Consider the following 14,619-nt stretch of genomic DNA (forward strand, 5'->3'; position numbering starts at 1 on the left):
AACCACGATGATTGAGCTTGAGTTGATTGATAATAAGTAAGATTTATTTCTCGCTCATGTAACTACTCGCTTCTGTCTTCAGGTTTTGAAATTAGTATTGATGATTGAAGTAATTCTGTTTTAAATATACCATGGCAGGGGTGAAATTTAGTGCGCTTTATTTGATTACTATGATGATGTTGTCAAAGAATTCCTTGCTTCTGATGGTTATCATATGACTGTTGAGGTCAAGATATTCAAGAGTAAAGTCATTTTTATGTAATTCAACATAAACAACCAACACCAAACTAACAAATCTTTGCTTGGCACCTATGGAGAGATAAATGTGATCTCATTTTCAATAATGACATCACCACACCAGGTAACTTAGCAATTAGCATCACACACTATGCAAGTGAAATCACTAGAAATCTCTCATTACCAAATGAATTTATGAAACTTCACATGAAGGAAGCTGAAGTGGCTTGGAAAAAGCCTCCCACTGGTGTATGGAAACTGAACACAGATGGGTCCTTCCACCATCATAATCATCTCTCTGCTTGTGGGGGATTAATTAGAGATTCCAATGGTATGGCACTCCTCTTAAAGCTGAATTGTGGGGTGTGATTAAAGGTTTGAGGATTGCTTTTGACCTTGGACTTAAGGCCCTTGATGTTGAGATTGACTCTAAGGAGGCCTTTGAATTGAATTAATTGTTCTGAAATGCTCCCCACAACACTCGTGTGCCAATCTGGTGCAAGAGATATTCAACACATCAACTCAGAACTGGAATACCTCTTTTCAGCTCATCCCACGTGAAGCCAATTGCTGTGCTGATTCTCTTGCAAAGGTTGGACATGATCTCCATGAGTTTATTTTTGACAGTAAACTTATTCCTCACTATTTGATGTCTAAAATGATGTTATGGGGACTACTGTCCTCAGAATTCTGTAGTTTCTTTGGGCTTCCCGAAAATTAGCAAAATAAAAAAGATTTCACTATTATCACGATTTTTTATTTAAATTTTATTTGGGTTCCACAAACCACAATATCCCATTTATTAATATTTTTTTTTTATTTCCAGTTTTAAAATATAAAATTTATTTCCACCTAAAGTCTCTCTCACACAAGCCCTAATTCTCTCTCTTCCTGAAACGAGTTTCTCTCAAACTCTCCTCTCCCCTCCCCTCACGCATCAGCGCTCCTCACCGCCACTCTCTCTTCCGGCGCCGTTACCGCGCTTATTTTCCAGAAATTGGCCCAACGTAGGTATGTAACCTCCCCTTCTTCCTTTTCTTTTCTTGTTAATTCATATTTGCTTGCTTGCTTGTGGTCGCTCAGCAATATCAATATCATTATCATTATTGTTTGCATTGCAATTTGCCGTAAGTATCGCACTCTCACTGTTCTGTTTTTGCGGTGTTGAAATTATCGCTGCTATGCTCTGTTTTTGCGGTGTTGAAATTATCAAAATTTTGCTAGTTTTTTGCTAATAATGTAAACAGCAACATTGTATCCTAGTCCCTAATGGATCACAACCAAAATTCGTAGAAAAGCTTCGTTGTTTTATTTGATTTTTTTTATATTTGCAAGGATTAATGTAATGGGTCTTAATTTTATAGCGTAGCTGAAGGGCATGCCCTTGGTGGGACCTGCAATTGTGGTGACTGCAGTGCAGAATAGAGAGGTGCATTGGGTGGTTTCGTAAATCCGTCCACTATTTTGCTTCTTTTCTAGGCATAGTTGCACTTGGAATTAGAATTTCATTGGAAATGTCAGGCAGAGGAAGTGGAAGAGGATGGGGAAGAGGACGAGGGGGAATGTATGTCCCTCCAAAGCCATTCGTACTTTATCCCGAGGTAATTCTATTTATATTCATTCATCCATACCATAGTTTCCTTTCGTTTTCTATTTTTGTACCCAACCCTATGGTTATGGGTATATAAGATTCAATTCTTCATCTTAAAATAAATACGTACAACTTAATTTTGCTGATGGTGATGTGAAGGGGATACTCGCAGCCTAACAATGCACCGAACCTAACATTATTTTACTGACTGTTCAAAAGGCTCTCTATAATAAATGATTGAGGAGTGCTAGCAGTAACACACACTTCTGAACACACTCATACACTCCCTCTGGTTGGTCAATTCTCAAAATAGTCATCATATTTCCCTCACTTATTAAAAATGTGTTAACTTTTTAAAAATTAAATCAATCAGGTTGAAGAGTTAGGAGCATGTTTAGAAGAGTGTGTTGCTAGCACTTCTCTAAATGATTCGTGGCTTCTCTCAACCCTTTTTTATTTAAACCTGAAGATTACAACCAGTTAGAAAATGTGATTTTATTTTACGAGATTTTAAAAAATGAGAAGTTACTTTATGTTTGTTTACAATTATAAAATGTGTTTTTACTTTAAAAAGTGATTTTAAATCATATGGATATAAGAAAATTAGTTTTATGCTTTTTTTAAAAAAGAATCTCTTGTTTATGAAAAGCATACCCTAATTCTTAAAAGAATTAAAAGTGAGTTTTTTCATAAATTAATTAGAGACAAACAAACTATATTTCCTTACATCAGAATCTGGCAAGAAAGATGGTGGACTGTGTCTTAGTTTCTTTCCTGAGCATATATTTATAGTTATACATTGTAATCAACTGCCCGCTGCTTATTACACATGTTCATCAATCTGATGCTGCAGGAAGTTAATTGTCCTGGTAAAATCGATATAAATGATGATTATATGAAAAACTTGCTTAGCTGGAGTTCTAAGTTTCAAAGGTATTGGAAAGCCTCTCCTTATCTTCTGGAGGAGAGAACGTTGAAGGGTGGTAAGCATTAAATTGTACTTTACAAGATATATGCATTTTGAGATGATCAGACCAACATCTTTGACTTAGAACATCATTGATTCAAATACTAGTTATATTATTTTCTCTGGTACTGTATGTGTTAGTTTGAATAACATTTGTAATTCTGTTAGTGTCTTTGGAATTCTGTTATCTGCACATGTGATGTGCCAGCTGGCTGTTATTTATGTGTTGTCATAACAGAATTTGGTAGTTACTATAGCTTCTCTCATAAGCTTCTTGTGTAACTCATAAATATGAGAACCTGTGTAATCACTCATTAGAGTAATGAATACAATTTTATTTCAACGTATCCAGTTTCAGTTCTTTCTCTGCTTCCCCTTCTCGTAACAGTCTCACGCATGACTATGTAATTATACTTCCCACATCAGCTGGGGGTGAAAGGATCCTGTGAATATGATAAGGTTTACACCATTGAAAGCTGGGTAAACTGCTTCTTAAACATTTACAATGCTATCATGGAACCATATTTGTCCCTAAATATCTGGATCCTCCCTACCCTGTTACTTCATTGATGTATATTAATTTTCTTGAGTCAAACTTCATTGAAGTATATTTTTCTTGTTTTGTTGTCAGAGAGCAGAAAAATGCACATAGAAAGATATTCTGACAGGAAGAGGACCATGTTTACTCGTGATTCTCTGTCGCAGGTTTTAATGTTCGACAATTTTCCTAAGGAATTGACACAAGGTGTGAAAAAAGGAATAGACTTTCACGGTTAAGCTTTTGGTGAAAAAGTGCTTCTGCTTTTGTTATGCATTTGAGGTTCCTGTTAACAATTGAATTAATCCTAAGTTTGTATTTTTCAGGTACATCGAAGCGGATGGCAAGCCGAAAAAATTTTCAATGGAACCCAGAGGCAAATTTAGGTTTGATGATTTCCTATAACCCTTTTCTTTTTATTTGGTTAAACTATGGGTTATCCACAAATGTGATTGAGCTAATCAGAGTTTAAAGATTAACACAACACAAGGTTCATCTTCCTAAATATCCCCTCCCTTTCGATAAATAACTTTTTGAAATTTATTTACTTAGGAATCACATGTATGCAATTGTACTGAGCACTGAGCAGTATACGCACTTATGGTTTCCCTTTCTAATCTGGGTTATAATATTATTGTTATATAAAATTATAAATTTTTGATAGCTTCTGTTGCTGAAACTGTTTTTTTGTTGGATTGAAACATTTTTCTGAAACTTAAAGGCGATGTGGATTCCTGTTTGCTTATAATTATGATAATGCCTTCAGACTTATCTTTAGACTGATAAAGATGTTTGTTGACAGAGAAGAAGCTAGATTTCTTCGAACAAAAAGAGAAAAGGAACCAGGTACAGAATCTTTGCTTTAGAATTCTTTCCTTTAATTTTCCATATTAACAGGACTGTTAACACTTTCAGTCATATAGGTATTAATATTAAATATATGTTACTGGATGGGGATATGGCGAGTTTCTGAATTCTGAGGTCTTGACATCTTGTGTGGAACATGGAATTGGAACTGATTGGAATTATTAGACCTTGAAATTGGAACCCACAATTCCAAAGTCTAGGTTCAATAAAATTTCAATCCTAATTCCTTATGATATATCCATGATCGTGATGTAATAAGTTAGTCTAACCAACACATGTTTCTTGTTATATAGCTCTCAAGAATTCTAATTGAAAGTAGCATGGATTAATAAATTAGTCCAACCAACACATGTATCTTGTAATGTATTACAGGAACATCTGTTTATTACTTCAACAAACTCCACCATAACCATTTCAATTACACTACTGCTACCACCTTCCACTCTGCACGAACACCATTTTTGTTGTTATTACCAGGGGTAATCCCATTATTTTTTTCCTCTACTGTTATCGCCAGTGTTGTTATCAGCAGAGTTGCCCCACTATCATTGCTACTTTTATCACCAGAACCACTACTATCATCGTCACAACTATCTATTCATCTTTGCTTGATCCTTAGTAAATTTAAGGAGTGTTGAACCCTAAATCACTCCATATAAACATTTTTTTGTTGATTCATATTGTTGGGCTGCCTCCATTTGTCCAATGAAATCCTTTGATGTTTACTTTCACCTGCAGGGCCGAGAGGATGAAGATGAAGATGAAGATGAAAAGAAAGATGATGAAGATGAAAAGAAAGATGATGAAGATGAAGATGAAAATGAAGAGAGCGATGACGATTTCGGTGGTGATGATTACAATCAGGTTCCACTCTAAACCCTACTTTAATGTGTTAATTTTACCATTCTTGGACTCAAGATGGTTCTCTCCTTGGTGCAATAATAGTACATTGCATTCACAAAATCTTCCAAGCAAAATTTTCAAATTGTAGATAAAGAAAGTTAGAACTAAGCAAATCCAGCATCATCGACTGTGAAAACTAAGCAAATCCAGCATCATCCCTTGTCTATACTAAAACTTTTTGATTGAAAGGTTTCAAGGGTTTGTGGTGAATGCCTTTTTAATATATAAAAATAGGTGCGCCGAGAACATGTATTAAGGTGATAATGGAGCTTGTTTGATAGCTTTCTCAGTATGTAATCTTTTGCCCTTCTTTGTTTTTGATAAAGCAAGATCCTGCGGATCTGGCTGATGATTGGTTTAGGAGAAGAAAATTAGAAAATTAAAACCTCAAGGGTTTAGTTTATCTAATATTTTGCTTCATGCTTTGTGTGGTTGCTTTGAAATATTATAAAGTGGATTCTATATGCTACTCTGCATTTGTTCAAATATTTACACATTGTGCTCACTCCTCTTCCACCACCAAAAAATAAAATAAAAATAGTAAGTAGGGATGGAAAAGAATTAGAAAATGAAATTCATGAGGCTCTGATGAGCTTGGTCTTTCTTTTCTCTTGCACATAGATTTGTGAAGTTTCTTTAAGATTGTATTAGTGAATTTATGTTAAGCGTACTCAGCATTTGTTCAAATGTAACATACGCACATTTTTCCTTTGACATCTGGCGGTATATATGATAAACATATTTCAGAATTGAAAGTTTAGGGTTGATGGCTTCCAAGGGTTATTTCACTATTCTCCCTATGAAGCATACCGGTGTTACTAATAAGTTTTGTATTTTAATATTGACGCTAAAAGAAGTGCTAAATCTCTTGCAGGGTGAATATCGTGATGACGATGAAGATGATTATAATGAAGTGGATGAGGGGGAAGGTATTGTCACGTTATTGGTTCAATGCTTTTTTCAAATTTTCATTCATTTTAATCATTGTAAGGCAATTTCAACTGTGGCATGTTCTTGTAAACAACTTCTTAATGTTTTGCGTATATTTTCATTTATTGCAGATATCTTCTAGCATATATCCCTATGGACAAGAATGATAATCTCTACCATTCTGTGTCAGCTTCTAAACCAGCATAACACTATAGCTTCTTTAACAAGTTGGAGATTCAAATTATTCCTTGGCCTTTTCTTGCTTCTAGGATTTTACTTGCCCCTATTTCAACTTACTCATTTACATATATATAGTGTCTACCTTCTTGTAAATCTTAAGTTTTAAAAATGTACTATAATGCTTGACAATTAAGAAGTGTGGTTGATAGAGAAGTTGAATAAGTTCATCTCATGTTCGCTTTTATTTGAATATCTATTCCATCATGCATCAAAAGAATTGGGTTTGGTTTCTTACCTTTCCTCATTTCCTGCAATCTTGCATTACCTGGATGCAATCATTTACTGAATGATAAGAACCTTGGGAGAACCACACCACAAAAGCTAGCTATTGTAGTTGGAGATATTGTAGTTGGAGAGCCCAAGGCCTTATAAACCCCACATTAGAATCCCATACTTCCAATGTGGGACTCAAGTCCCATACCTTGCAATTGGGTCCTAACATCCCACCACGCTCCGTAGCCCCGGCGCCCACGCGGGCTGGCTGTGCACTAGCCCCTCGACTAGTCCCGGGCGAACACTGCAATGCCGGCGTCACCACCCGCGCCGCTCGTTTGCAGCTGAGAGAGATGGCGGAAGGCTCTGATACCAATTGATAAGAACCTTTGGAGAACAACACCACAAAAGCTGAGATGTTGCACCTGCTATGGCCAGGCCCAGATTTGGCAAAGTCTACAATAGGAAGCCCAAGTTCACTGACATTCTGTCAAGTGACAAGGCCTTCTAGAATGTTAGGATTCCTAAATAACCACCTGATGATGTGTTATTATTAGTAATGATGAGAAGTACAGCTAGGGGGGACCACTAGGGAGTGAGAGGAATATATGTTAGTTATGGTGAGAGAATGAGGTAGGCTTGTTTTGGCTTAGGCTTGGGAGAGAAGAGCACTCTCGAATTGCTCTGGTTATTTTCCTTTGTTTCTTGTATTCCCTAAACACTATTTTTGGGTTTCATACCAGAAATTCAGTGCTATCAATACAAATTCAGTTCTAATTCCTTCATATTTTCTGGTACCTAACATTGGTATCAGAGCTCCCGATCCTGTGGGAGCTTTTATGGTGGTTACGCGAGCTGCAATGGAGTCTAGAGTTGATGACCTTGAGCGATCTGTTACCACGATGAAGGAGATGGCCACTGAGCAATTTGAGGAGCTCCGGCGACTCATCATGAATCGGGAACGGAGGCGCACGCGAGGACGATCGAACACACCCAGAAACCGGCGACCATCGCGAGACAGAGAGCGAGACCCCGACGTTTCTTCTTCGCACTCCGGGTCACGTACCGGGTCGCGAACCGGGTCGCACACCTCAGACCACAGCAGGGAGCGATTCGATCACCCCCATCGCGTCCATTTGCGTGCTGTGACTGGAAGAAGGGTCGATATCCCCATGTTTGATGGAAACGGTGCTTATGGGTGGATTAATCGTGTTGAACGGTTCTTCCAACTCAGTCGTGTAGGGGAGGAGGAGAGGTTGGAGATGGTGATGATTGTCATGGAAGGGAAAGCACTGGGATGGTTTCAATGGTGGGAAGAGCAAGCTGTGGAGAGAACCTGGGAACCTTTCAAGCAAGCCTTGATAAGGAGATTTCAACCCACCTTGGTTCAGAACCCTTTTGGCCCTTTGCTTAGCATTAAGCAAAAAGGGAGTGTCATGGCCTACAGGGAAAGCTTTGAAGAGGCAGCAGCACCCATGAGAGGTGCTGATAGGGAGATCCTGAAAGGAGTGTTCCTTAATGGATTGCAGGAGGAGATCAAAGCTGAAATGAAATTGTACCCTGCTGCTGATCTTGCAGGATTGATGGATAGGGCCTTGTTGATTGAGGAAAAAAATTCTGCTCTCAGAGGAGAAAAAGGAATGGATGAAGACAAACGTGGGTGGAAGGATAAGGGTGGGTTTGGAAGCAAATCTTCAAGTTATGGAGGAAAGCACATCAATTATAATTCCAGTCATTAGGGGAAGAACAATACTGGACTGGAAACCAAACCAAAAGAGACCCAGGAAGATGGAGGAAATGAAACTAAGAACCCTGAGAAGAAGTGGCAAGGGGGACAAAGACTCTCTCAGAATGAGTTGCAAGAGAGAAGTAGAAGAGGATTGTGTTTTAAATGTGGTGAGAAATGGGGAAGAGAACATGTGTGTGCTAAGAAACATTTCCAATTCATTCTCATTGAAGGAGATGAAGAGGAAGAAGAGGAAGACATATTTGAAGAAGCTGAAGATGGTGAGTTTGTTTTGGAGGGCAAAATACTGCAATTGTCTCTTAATAGTAAAGAGAGCTTAACCTCTAACAGGTCTTTTAAAGTTAGAGGAAGAATTGGAACAAGGGAAATCTGGATTTTGGTAGATTGTGGAGCAACAAGCAATTTTATCTCCCAAAATATTGTGAATGACTTAGACTTGGCTGTTGTAGCAACCACTGAATATGTGGTGGAAGTTAGAAATGGGGCCAGAGAAAGAAATTCAGGAGTGTGCAAGAATTTGTCACTGGTAGTGCAAGGAATCCCTATCACTCAACATTTCTTTATCCTAGGACTTGGGGGCACTGATTTAGTCCTGGGAATGGACTGGTTAGCCAGCCTTGGGAACATTGAGGCCAACTTCAAAGAACTTATTATTAAGTGGAACCTTCATGGCAAGCAGTTTGTGTTACATGGAGAACCTCAGGGTAATAAAATTCAGGAAGCTTGCAAAAACATAAAGAGCACAAGGATGAACAAAGACATGGATTTCTGCCTTTCTCATGAGTTTGTAGAAGGTATCAACATAGCAGTAGCTGAGGTCCCTGCTGAATTGAGAACCATTATTGAAAAATTCCCTGTGGTGTTTCAAGAACCTCATGGGCTGCCTCCTAAGAGGCCTACTGATCATGCTATTCTACTGTAGCAAGGAGCAGCAGCACCAAACATAAGGCCCTATAGGTATCCATTCTACCAGAAAAATGAGATAGAAACTCAAGTCCAGGACATGCTCAAGAATGGGATTATAAGGCCCTGCACTAGTCCATTCAGTAGCCCTGCAATTCTAGTGAAGAAAAAGGATGGAGGGTGGCGTTTCTGTGTTGACTATAGAGCCTTGAACAAGGTTACTATACCAGATAAGTTCCCTATACCTATAATTGATGAATTATTAGATGAGATAGGTTCTGCTGTTATCTTTTCTAAACTGGACTTAAAATCTGGTTATCATCAAATAAGGATGAAAGAGGAGGACATTCACAAAACAGCTTTTAGAACTCATGAAGGACATTATGAATATCTAGTAATGCCTTTTGGGTTATCTAATGCTCCTTCAACCTTTCAGGCCCTCATGAACCAGGTTTTGAAACCTCATTTAAGAAAGTTTGTTTTGGTCTTTTTTGATGATATACTAATCTATAGCAAGAGTTTGGAATTGCACATGGAACATTTGAGGTTGGTGCTCCAAAGCTTGCAGGAAAATCACTTAGTAGCTAATCAAAAGAAATGTTCATTTGGCCAACCAGAATTGGTCTATTTAGGCCATGTAATCTCCAAGCAAGGAGTAGCTGCTGATCCCTCTAAAATCAATGACATGTTGAATTGGCCTCAACCCAAAGAAGTGAAAGGGTTAAGGGGTTTCTTGGGCTTGACAGGGTACTATAGAAGGTTTGTAAGGAATTACAGCAAGTTAGCTCAACCTCTAAACCATCTCCTCAAGAAAAACAACTTTGAATGGAATGAGGAAGCCAGTCTAGCTTTTGCCAAATTAAAGGAGGTAATGACTACTGTTCCTGTGTTGGCAGCACCAGATTTCAGCAAGGAATTTGTGCTTGAGACTGATGCATCAGGAAAGGGGCTTGGTGCTGTTTTGATGCAAGGAGGAAAACCAATTGCATTCATGAGCAAGACTTTATCTGACAGAGCTCAGGCAAAATCAGTGTATGAAAGAGAATTAATGGTTGTGGTTTTTGCAATCCAGAAATGGAGGCATTATTTACTTGGTAGCAAGTTCCTAATTCACACAGATCAAAAGAGCTTAAAGTTCTTAGCTGACCAGAGATTGATGGGTGAAGATCAGCAAAAATGGGTTTCCAAATTGATGGGTTATGATTTTGAAATCAGGTACAAACCTGGAGTAGAAAACAAAGCAGCAGATGCCTTGTCCAGAAAAATGCAATTTTCTGCCATCTCATCTATTCAGTGTGAAGGCTGGAATGACTTGGAAGAAGAGTTATTGGCTGATGAAAAATGTCAAAAAATCATGCAAGAGCTATTGACACAAGGGAAATCTCTAGCAGGGTATCAATTAAGGAAGGGAAGACTGTTTTATAAGGACAGAATAGTGTTACCAAAGAAGTCCAGCAAGGTTCTCACCATACTCAAAGAATACCATGAGTCTGCTCTTGGAGGCCATGCATGGGTCTTTAGAACTTATAAAAGAATCTCAGCTCTATTTTACTGGGAAGGGATGAAGATGGACATTCAGAAATTTGTGCAAGACTGTGAGGTTTGCCAGAGAAACAAATATGAAGCATTGAATCCAGCAGGTTTCTTACTACCTCTTCCTATTCCATCACAAGTGTGGTCTGATATTTCTATGGATTTCATAGGGGGTCTTCCTAAAGCAATGGGGAAGGATACCATCTTTGTGGTGGTTGACAGGTTCACCAAATATGCCCATTTCATAGCTCTCTCACACCCCTATAATGCCTAAGGAAGTGGCTGAAATATTCATAAAGGAGGTAGTAAGGCTACATGGTTTTCCCAATACCATAGTTTCTGATAGAGACAGAGTTTTTCTTAGCACTTTCTGGACTGAACTCTTTAAATTGGCTGGAACCAAACTGAAATTTAGCTCTGCCTACCATCCTCAAACAGATGGGCAGACTGAGGTAGTAAATAGGTGTGTTGAAACCTATCTTAGGTGTGTGACAGGAACAAGACCTAAGCAATGGCCAAAATGGTTGACTTGGGCAGAATTTTGGTATAATACCAACTATCATTCTGCCATCAAAACCACTCCCTTCAAGGCCTTATATGGGAGAGACCCTCCTGCTATCATCAGGGGAACTGATTCTGTCACTTCAGTAGAGGAAGTGGAGAAGCTTACTGCTGAAAGAAACCTTATGCTAGATGAACTCAAGGAAAATTTGGAGAAGGCTCAAAACAGAATGAGACAACAAGCAAATAAACATAGAAGAGACATTCAATTTGAGGTAGGGGATCTTGTGTATCTCAAGATTCAACCCTATAAACTCAAGAGTTTGGCCAGGAGGAAGAATCAAAAGTTGAGCCCTAGATACTATGGTCCTTATCCTATAATAGAGAAGATCAATGCTGCTGCTTACAAGCTTCAATTACCAGAGGACAGCCAAGTTCACCCAGTTTTCCACATTTCTTTGCTCAAAAAAGTGGTGAAGGAGGGGATCATCAGCCAACCCTTGCCCAAAGACTTAAATGAAGGGTGGGAGCTTCAAGTAGAACCTGAAACCATCTTGGATGCCAGACAGAATGACCCTGGAACCACAGAAGTTCTAGTGAGATGGAAGAATCTGCCAGCTTTTGAAGATTCCTGGGAAGAATTGGACAGATTGATAGCACAATTTCCAGACCATCACCTTGAGGACAAGGTGAATCTTCAAGGGGGGAGAGATGTTGCACCTGCTATGGCTATGCCCAGATTTGGCAAAGTCTACAATAGGAATCCCAAGTTCACTGGCATTCTGTCAAGTGACAAGGCCTTCTAGAATGTTAGGATTCCTAAATAACCACCTGATGAGGTGTTATTATTAGTAATGATGAGAAGTACAGCTAGGGGGGACCACTAGGGAGTGAGAGGAATATATGTTAGTTATGGTGAGAGAATGAGGTAGGCTTGTTTTGGCTTAGGCTTGGGAGAGAAGAGCACTCTCGAATTGCTCTGGTTATTTTCCTTTGTTTCTTGTATTCCCTAAACACTATTTCTGGGTTTCATACCAGAAATTCAGTGCTATCAATACAAATTCAGTTCTAATTCCTTCATATTTTCTGGTACCTAACACTGAATAATGAGTAATTTTGATTTTTTTTCAATTGGATCTTTTAATTAAACGATGTTATTTTGGGACTTCACATTTCAATCCAATGCTAATTGATCCAAAGTCAGTGTGATTACTGGTGTTTGGATGGAGAGAAGAAAATGGAAGGATGGAATATAAGTGGAAAGAAATAAGAGGAAAGATTGTAAGTGGAAAAAGATTGTTGGTATTAATACAAATAGTTACAGTCTCCAGTGGCCAGGAAATTATTCAACTGATCAAAATAACTACTCCACAGAGCATAGTTGATTTTCACCCTGCATATTAAATATCAAAAGTAAATAGTGTATGGATTTAGTTTGCAGATAAGTTGTAAGTTCTATAAATTGGTACCCTCAATTGTCAATCTCTATGGCAATCATTTTTTTTATACTTGTAGTTGTAGAATATAGAATATAAAAAAGATCTCTTACAATATTTTGAGGGTTGTCTAAATGACTCATGATGGTAACGTTACCTCACCCTAATAAGCTAATATGATTATTTATAAATAAATAAATATTTTTTTTAAACAAAACTCTATATTAATGAAAAAAGAAAAAGAATATATAAACAAAGGTTACAAACCCCACACCAGCCAACCCGTCCAAAGAAGCCAAACAAAATCTACAATAAAATTGTTATTCCACTTATAATTTAACACAAATTTCGAATACTAGTTTTGTTGTAAGTGGAGAAACAATATGGAAACAAAAGAGGATACCAATCAATCTGTGTTGTTGTGAATCTTGTGTGAAAAAGTAGAAGGCTTTTATAATAAAAGGGTAAAATAGGAATGAAAAAAATTTAAACTCACTCAATTTCATCAACTATCCAAACGAACAATATATTGGTAAATTTATTCAATTCCATCATAAAATAATGTCGAAACAATGAAAAAAAAAATTCATTCCGTTCCATCCCATTCCGTTCCGCTCCATCATCCATATTATGTACCATCAATTAAAACACAACCTAAGTATAATCTCAGGGCCCCGTTTGATGACTAGGACATAATAGGACAGGATAATAATTATATCCTGTTGTTATCTGTTGTTTGTTGCGCCAGCAGGATATGATAACACTATCCTGTCTCCTATCCTATCCTGTTAATCATGTGTAAAAGTTATCCTGAGGGGGAGCTAGGATAGAGCAGGATAGGATACTAGTTATATATTTTCTTTCAGTATCCTAACTCCAAATTAATTTATTTTAATATTATATAATTTATAATTTATAATTTATAATAATATTAATTAATAAATATAAAAATATTAATTTAACAAAAATAAAAAATAAATAAAATTATTATTCATAAATAGTAAAATAGACTACTCACTTACAAATATTGATTTATTAATAATAATAGACTAATTTAATATTTTCATCTTCTATTATTTAAAAATCATTTATCTACTTATATAATAATTTAAATATAAAGTATTTTTGAAATAATAATATTTTTAATTAGTTAATTTTTATTGTTTATCACGTGTCACAACTAAGTGAAAAACATTAATTACAAATATTGATTTTTTAATAGTAATAGATTAATTTTTTATTTTCATCTCCTATTATTTAAAACTACTTATCTACTTATATAATAATTTATAATTCAAATATAAAATACTTTTGAAATAATAATATTCTTAATTTAGTTAACTTTTATTGTTAATTATCACGTGTCACAACTAAGTGAAAACCAATATGTTAATTGCATAATTTTATTTAAAATATAGGGTATCTTCAAAACAATAAAATAGGCTAATTAATAAAATTTAAATTAATTTTATTTATTTTAAAATATAGACTCATTCATGAAAATGTAAAGAAATTAAATTTAATAGAATGATCAATTTTAAATGTATTTTTTATTCAAATATAAATCTGATACATTTTTTCTTATCATATCCTTGTCATTATCATGTGCACCTCAAACACAGGATATGATAAGAGTCTACCCTGCTCTTATCATATCTTGTTGATATCCTGTTCACATATCATATCTTATCATATCCTATCCTGACCACCAAACGGGCCCTCAAACACAAATTAAGATAGTTAAACACAAATCAATTTAACTTATTCCTCCACGTTTGGAAGAGTTTATTTGAAGTTATCTGACAACATAAGCGTTTATGCCAGTGTTTGAGATAACTTATTTAAACAGCTTATGGTCTACCATAAGTTATTTTGAGCTTATTTTCATAAGCTATTCATGATAGCTTATGAAAAAGAGCTTATACTTATATATAGCTTATTTTCAATTTATTTGGTTAAATTTTTTAAAATAGCTTAGTCATAAGTGCTTATCTGAGTTGTTTTTTCAAATGG

General features: G+C 36.5%; 1 protein-coding gene across 1 annotated transcript; it reads left to right on the top strand.

The window, feature by feature from the left end:
- The first annotated feature begins 1,086 nt into the window (after positions 1-1,086).
- On the top strand, positions 1,087-6,457 carry LOC130737662 (uncharacterized). The gene is made up of 9 exons (XM_057589479.1): positions 1,087-1,248; positions 1,602-1,838; positions 2,682-2,811; positions 3,427-3,540; positions 3,660-3,719; positions 4,136-4,179; positions 4,939-5,064; positions 5,978-6,032; positions 6,165-6,457. Exons 2-9 carry the CDS (start codon positions 1,752-1,754, stop codon positions 6,173-6,175), a joined length of 627 nt encoding a protein of 208 aa, XP_057445462.1. The 5' UTR covers positions 1,087-1,248; positions 1,602-1,751; the 3' UTR covers positions 6,176-6,457.
- The last annotated feature ends 8,162 nt before the right edge of the window (positions 6,458-14,619 follow it).

The sequence above is a fragment of the Lotus japonicus genome, chromosome 2, assembly GCF_012489685.1.
Source record: "Lotus japonicus ecotype B-129 chromosome 2, LjGifu_v1.2".
In the NCBI taxonomy this organism is placed as follows: domain Eukaryota; kingdom Viridiplantae; phylum Streptophyta; class Magnoliopsida; order Fabales; family Fabaceae; genus Lotus; species Lotus japonicus.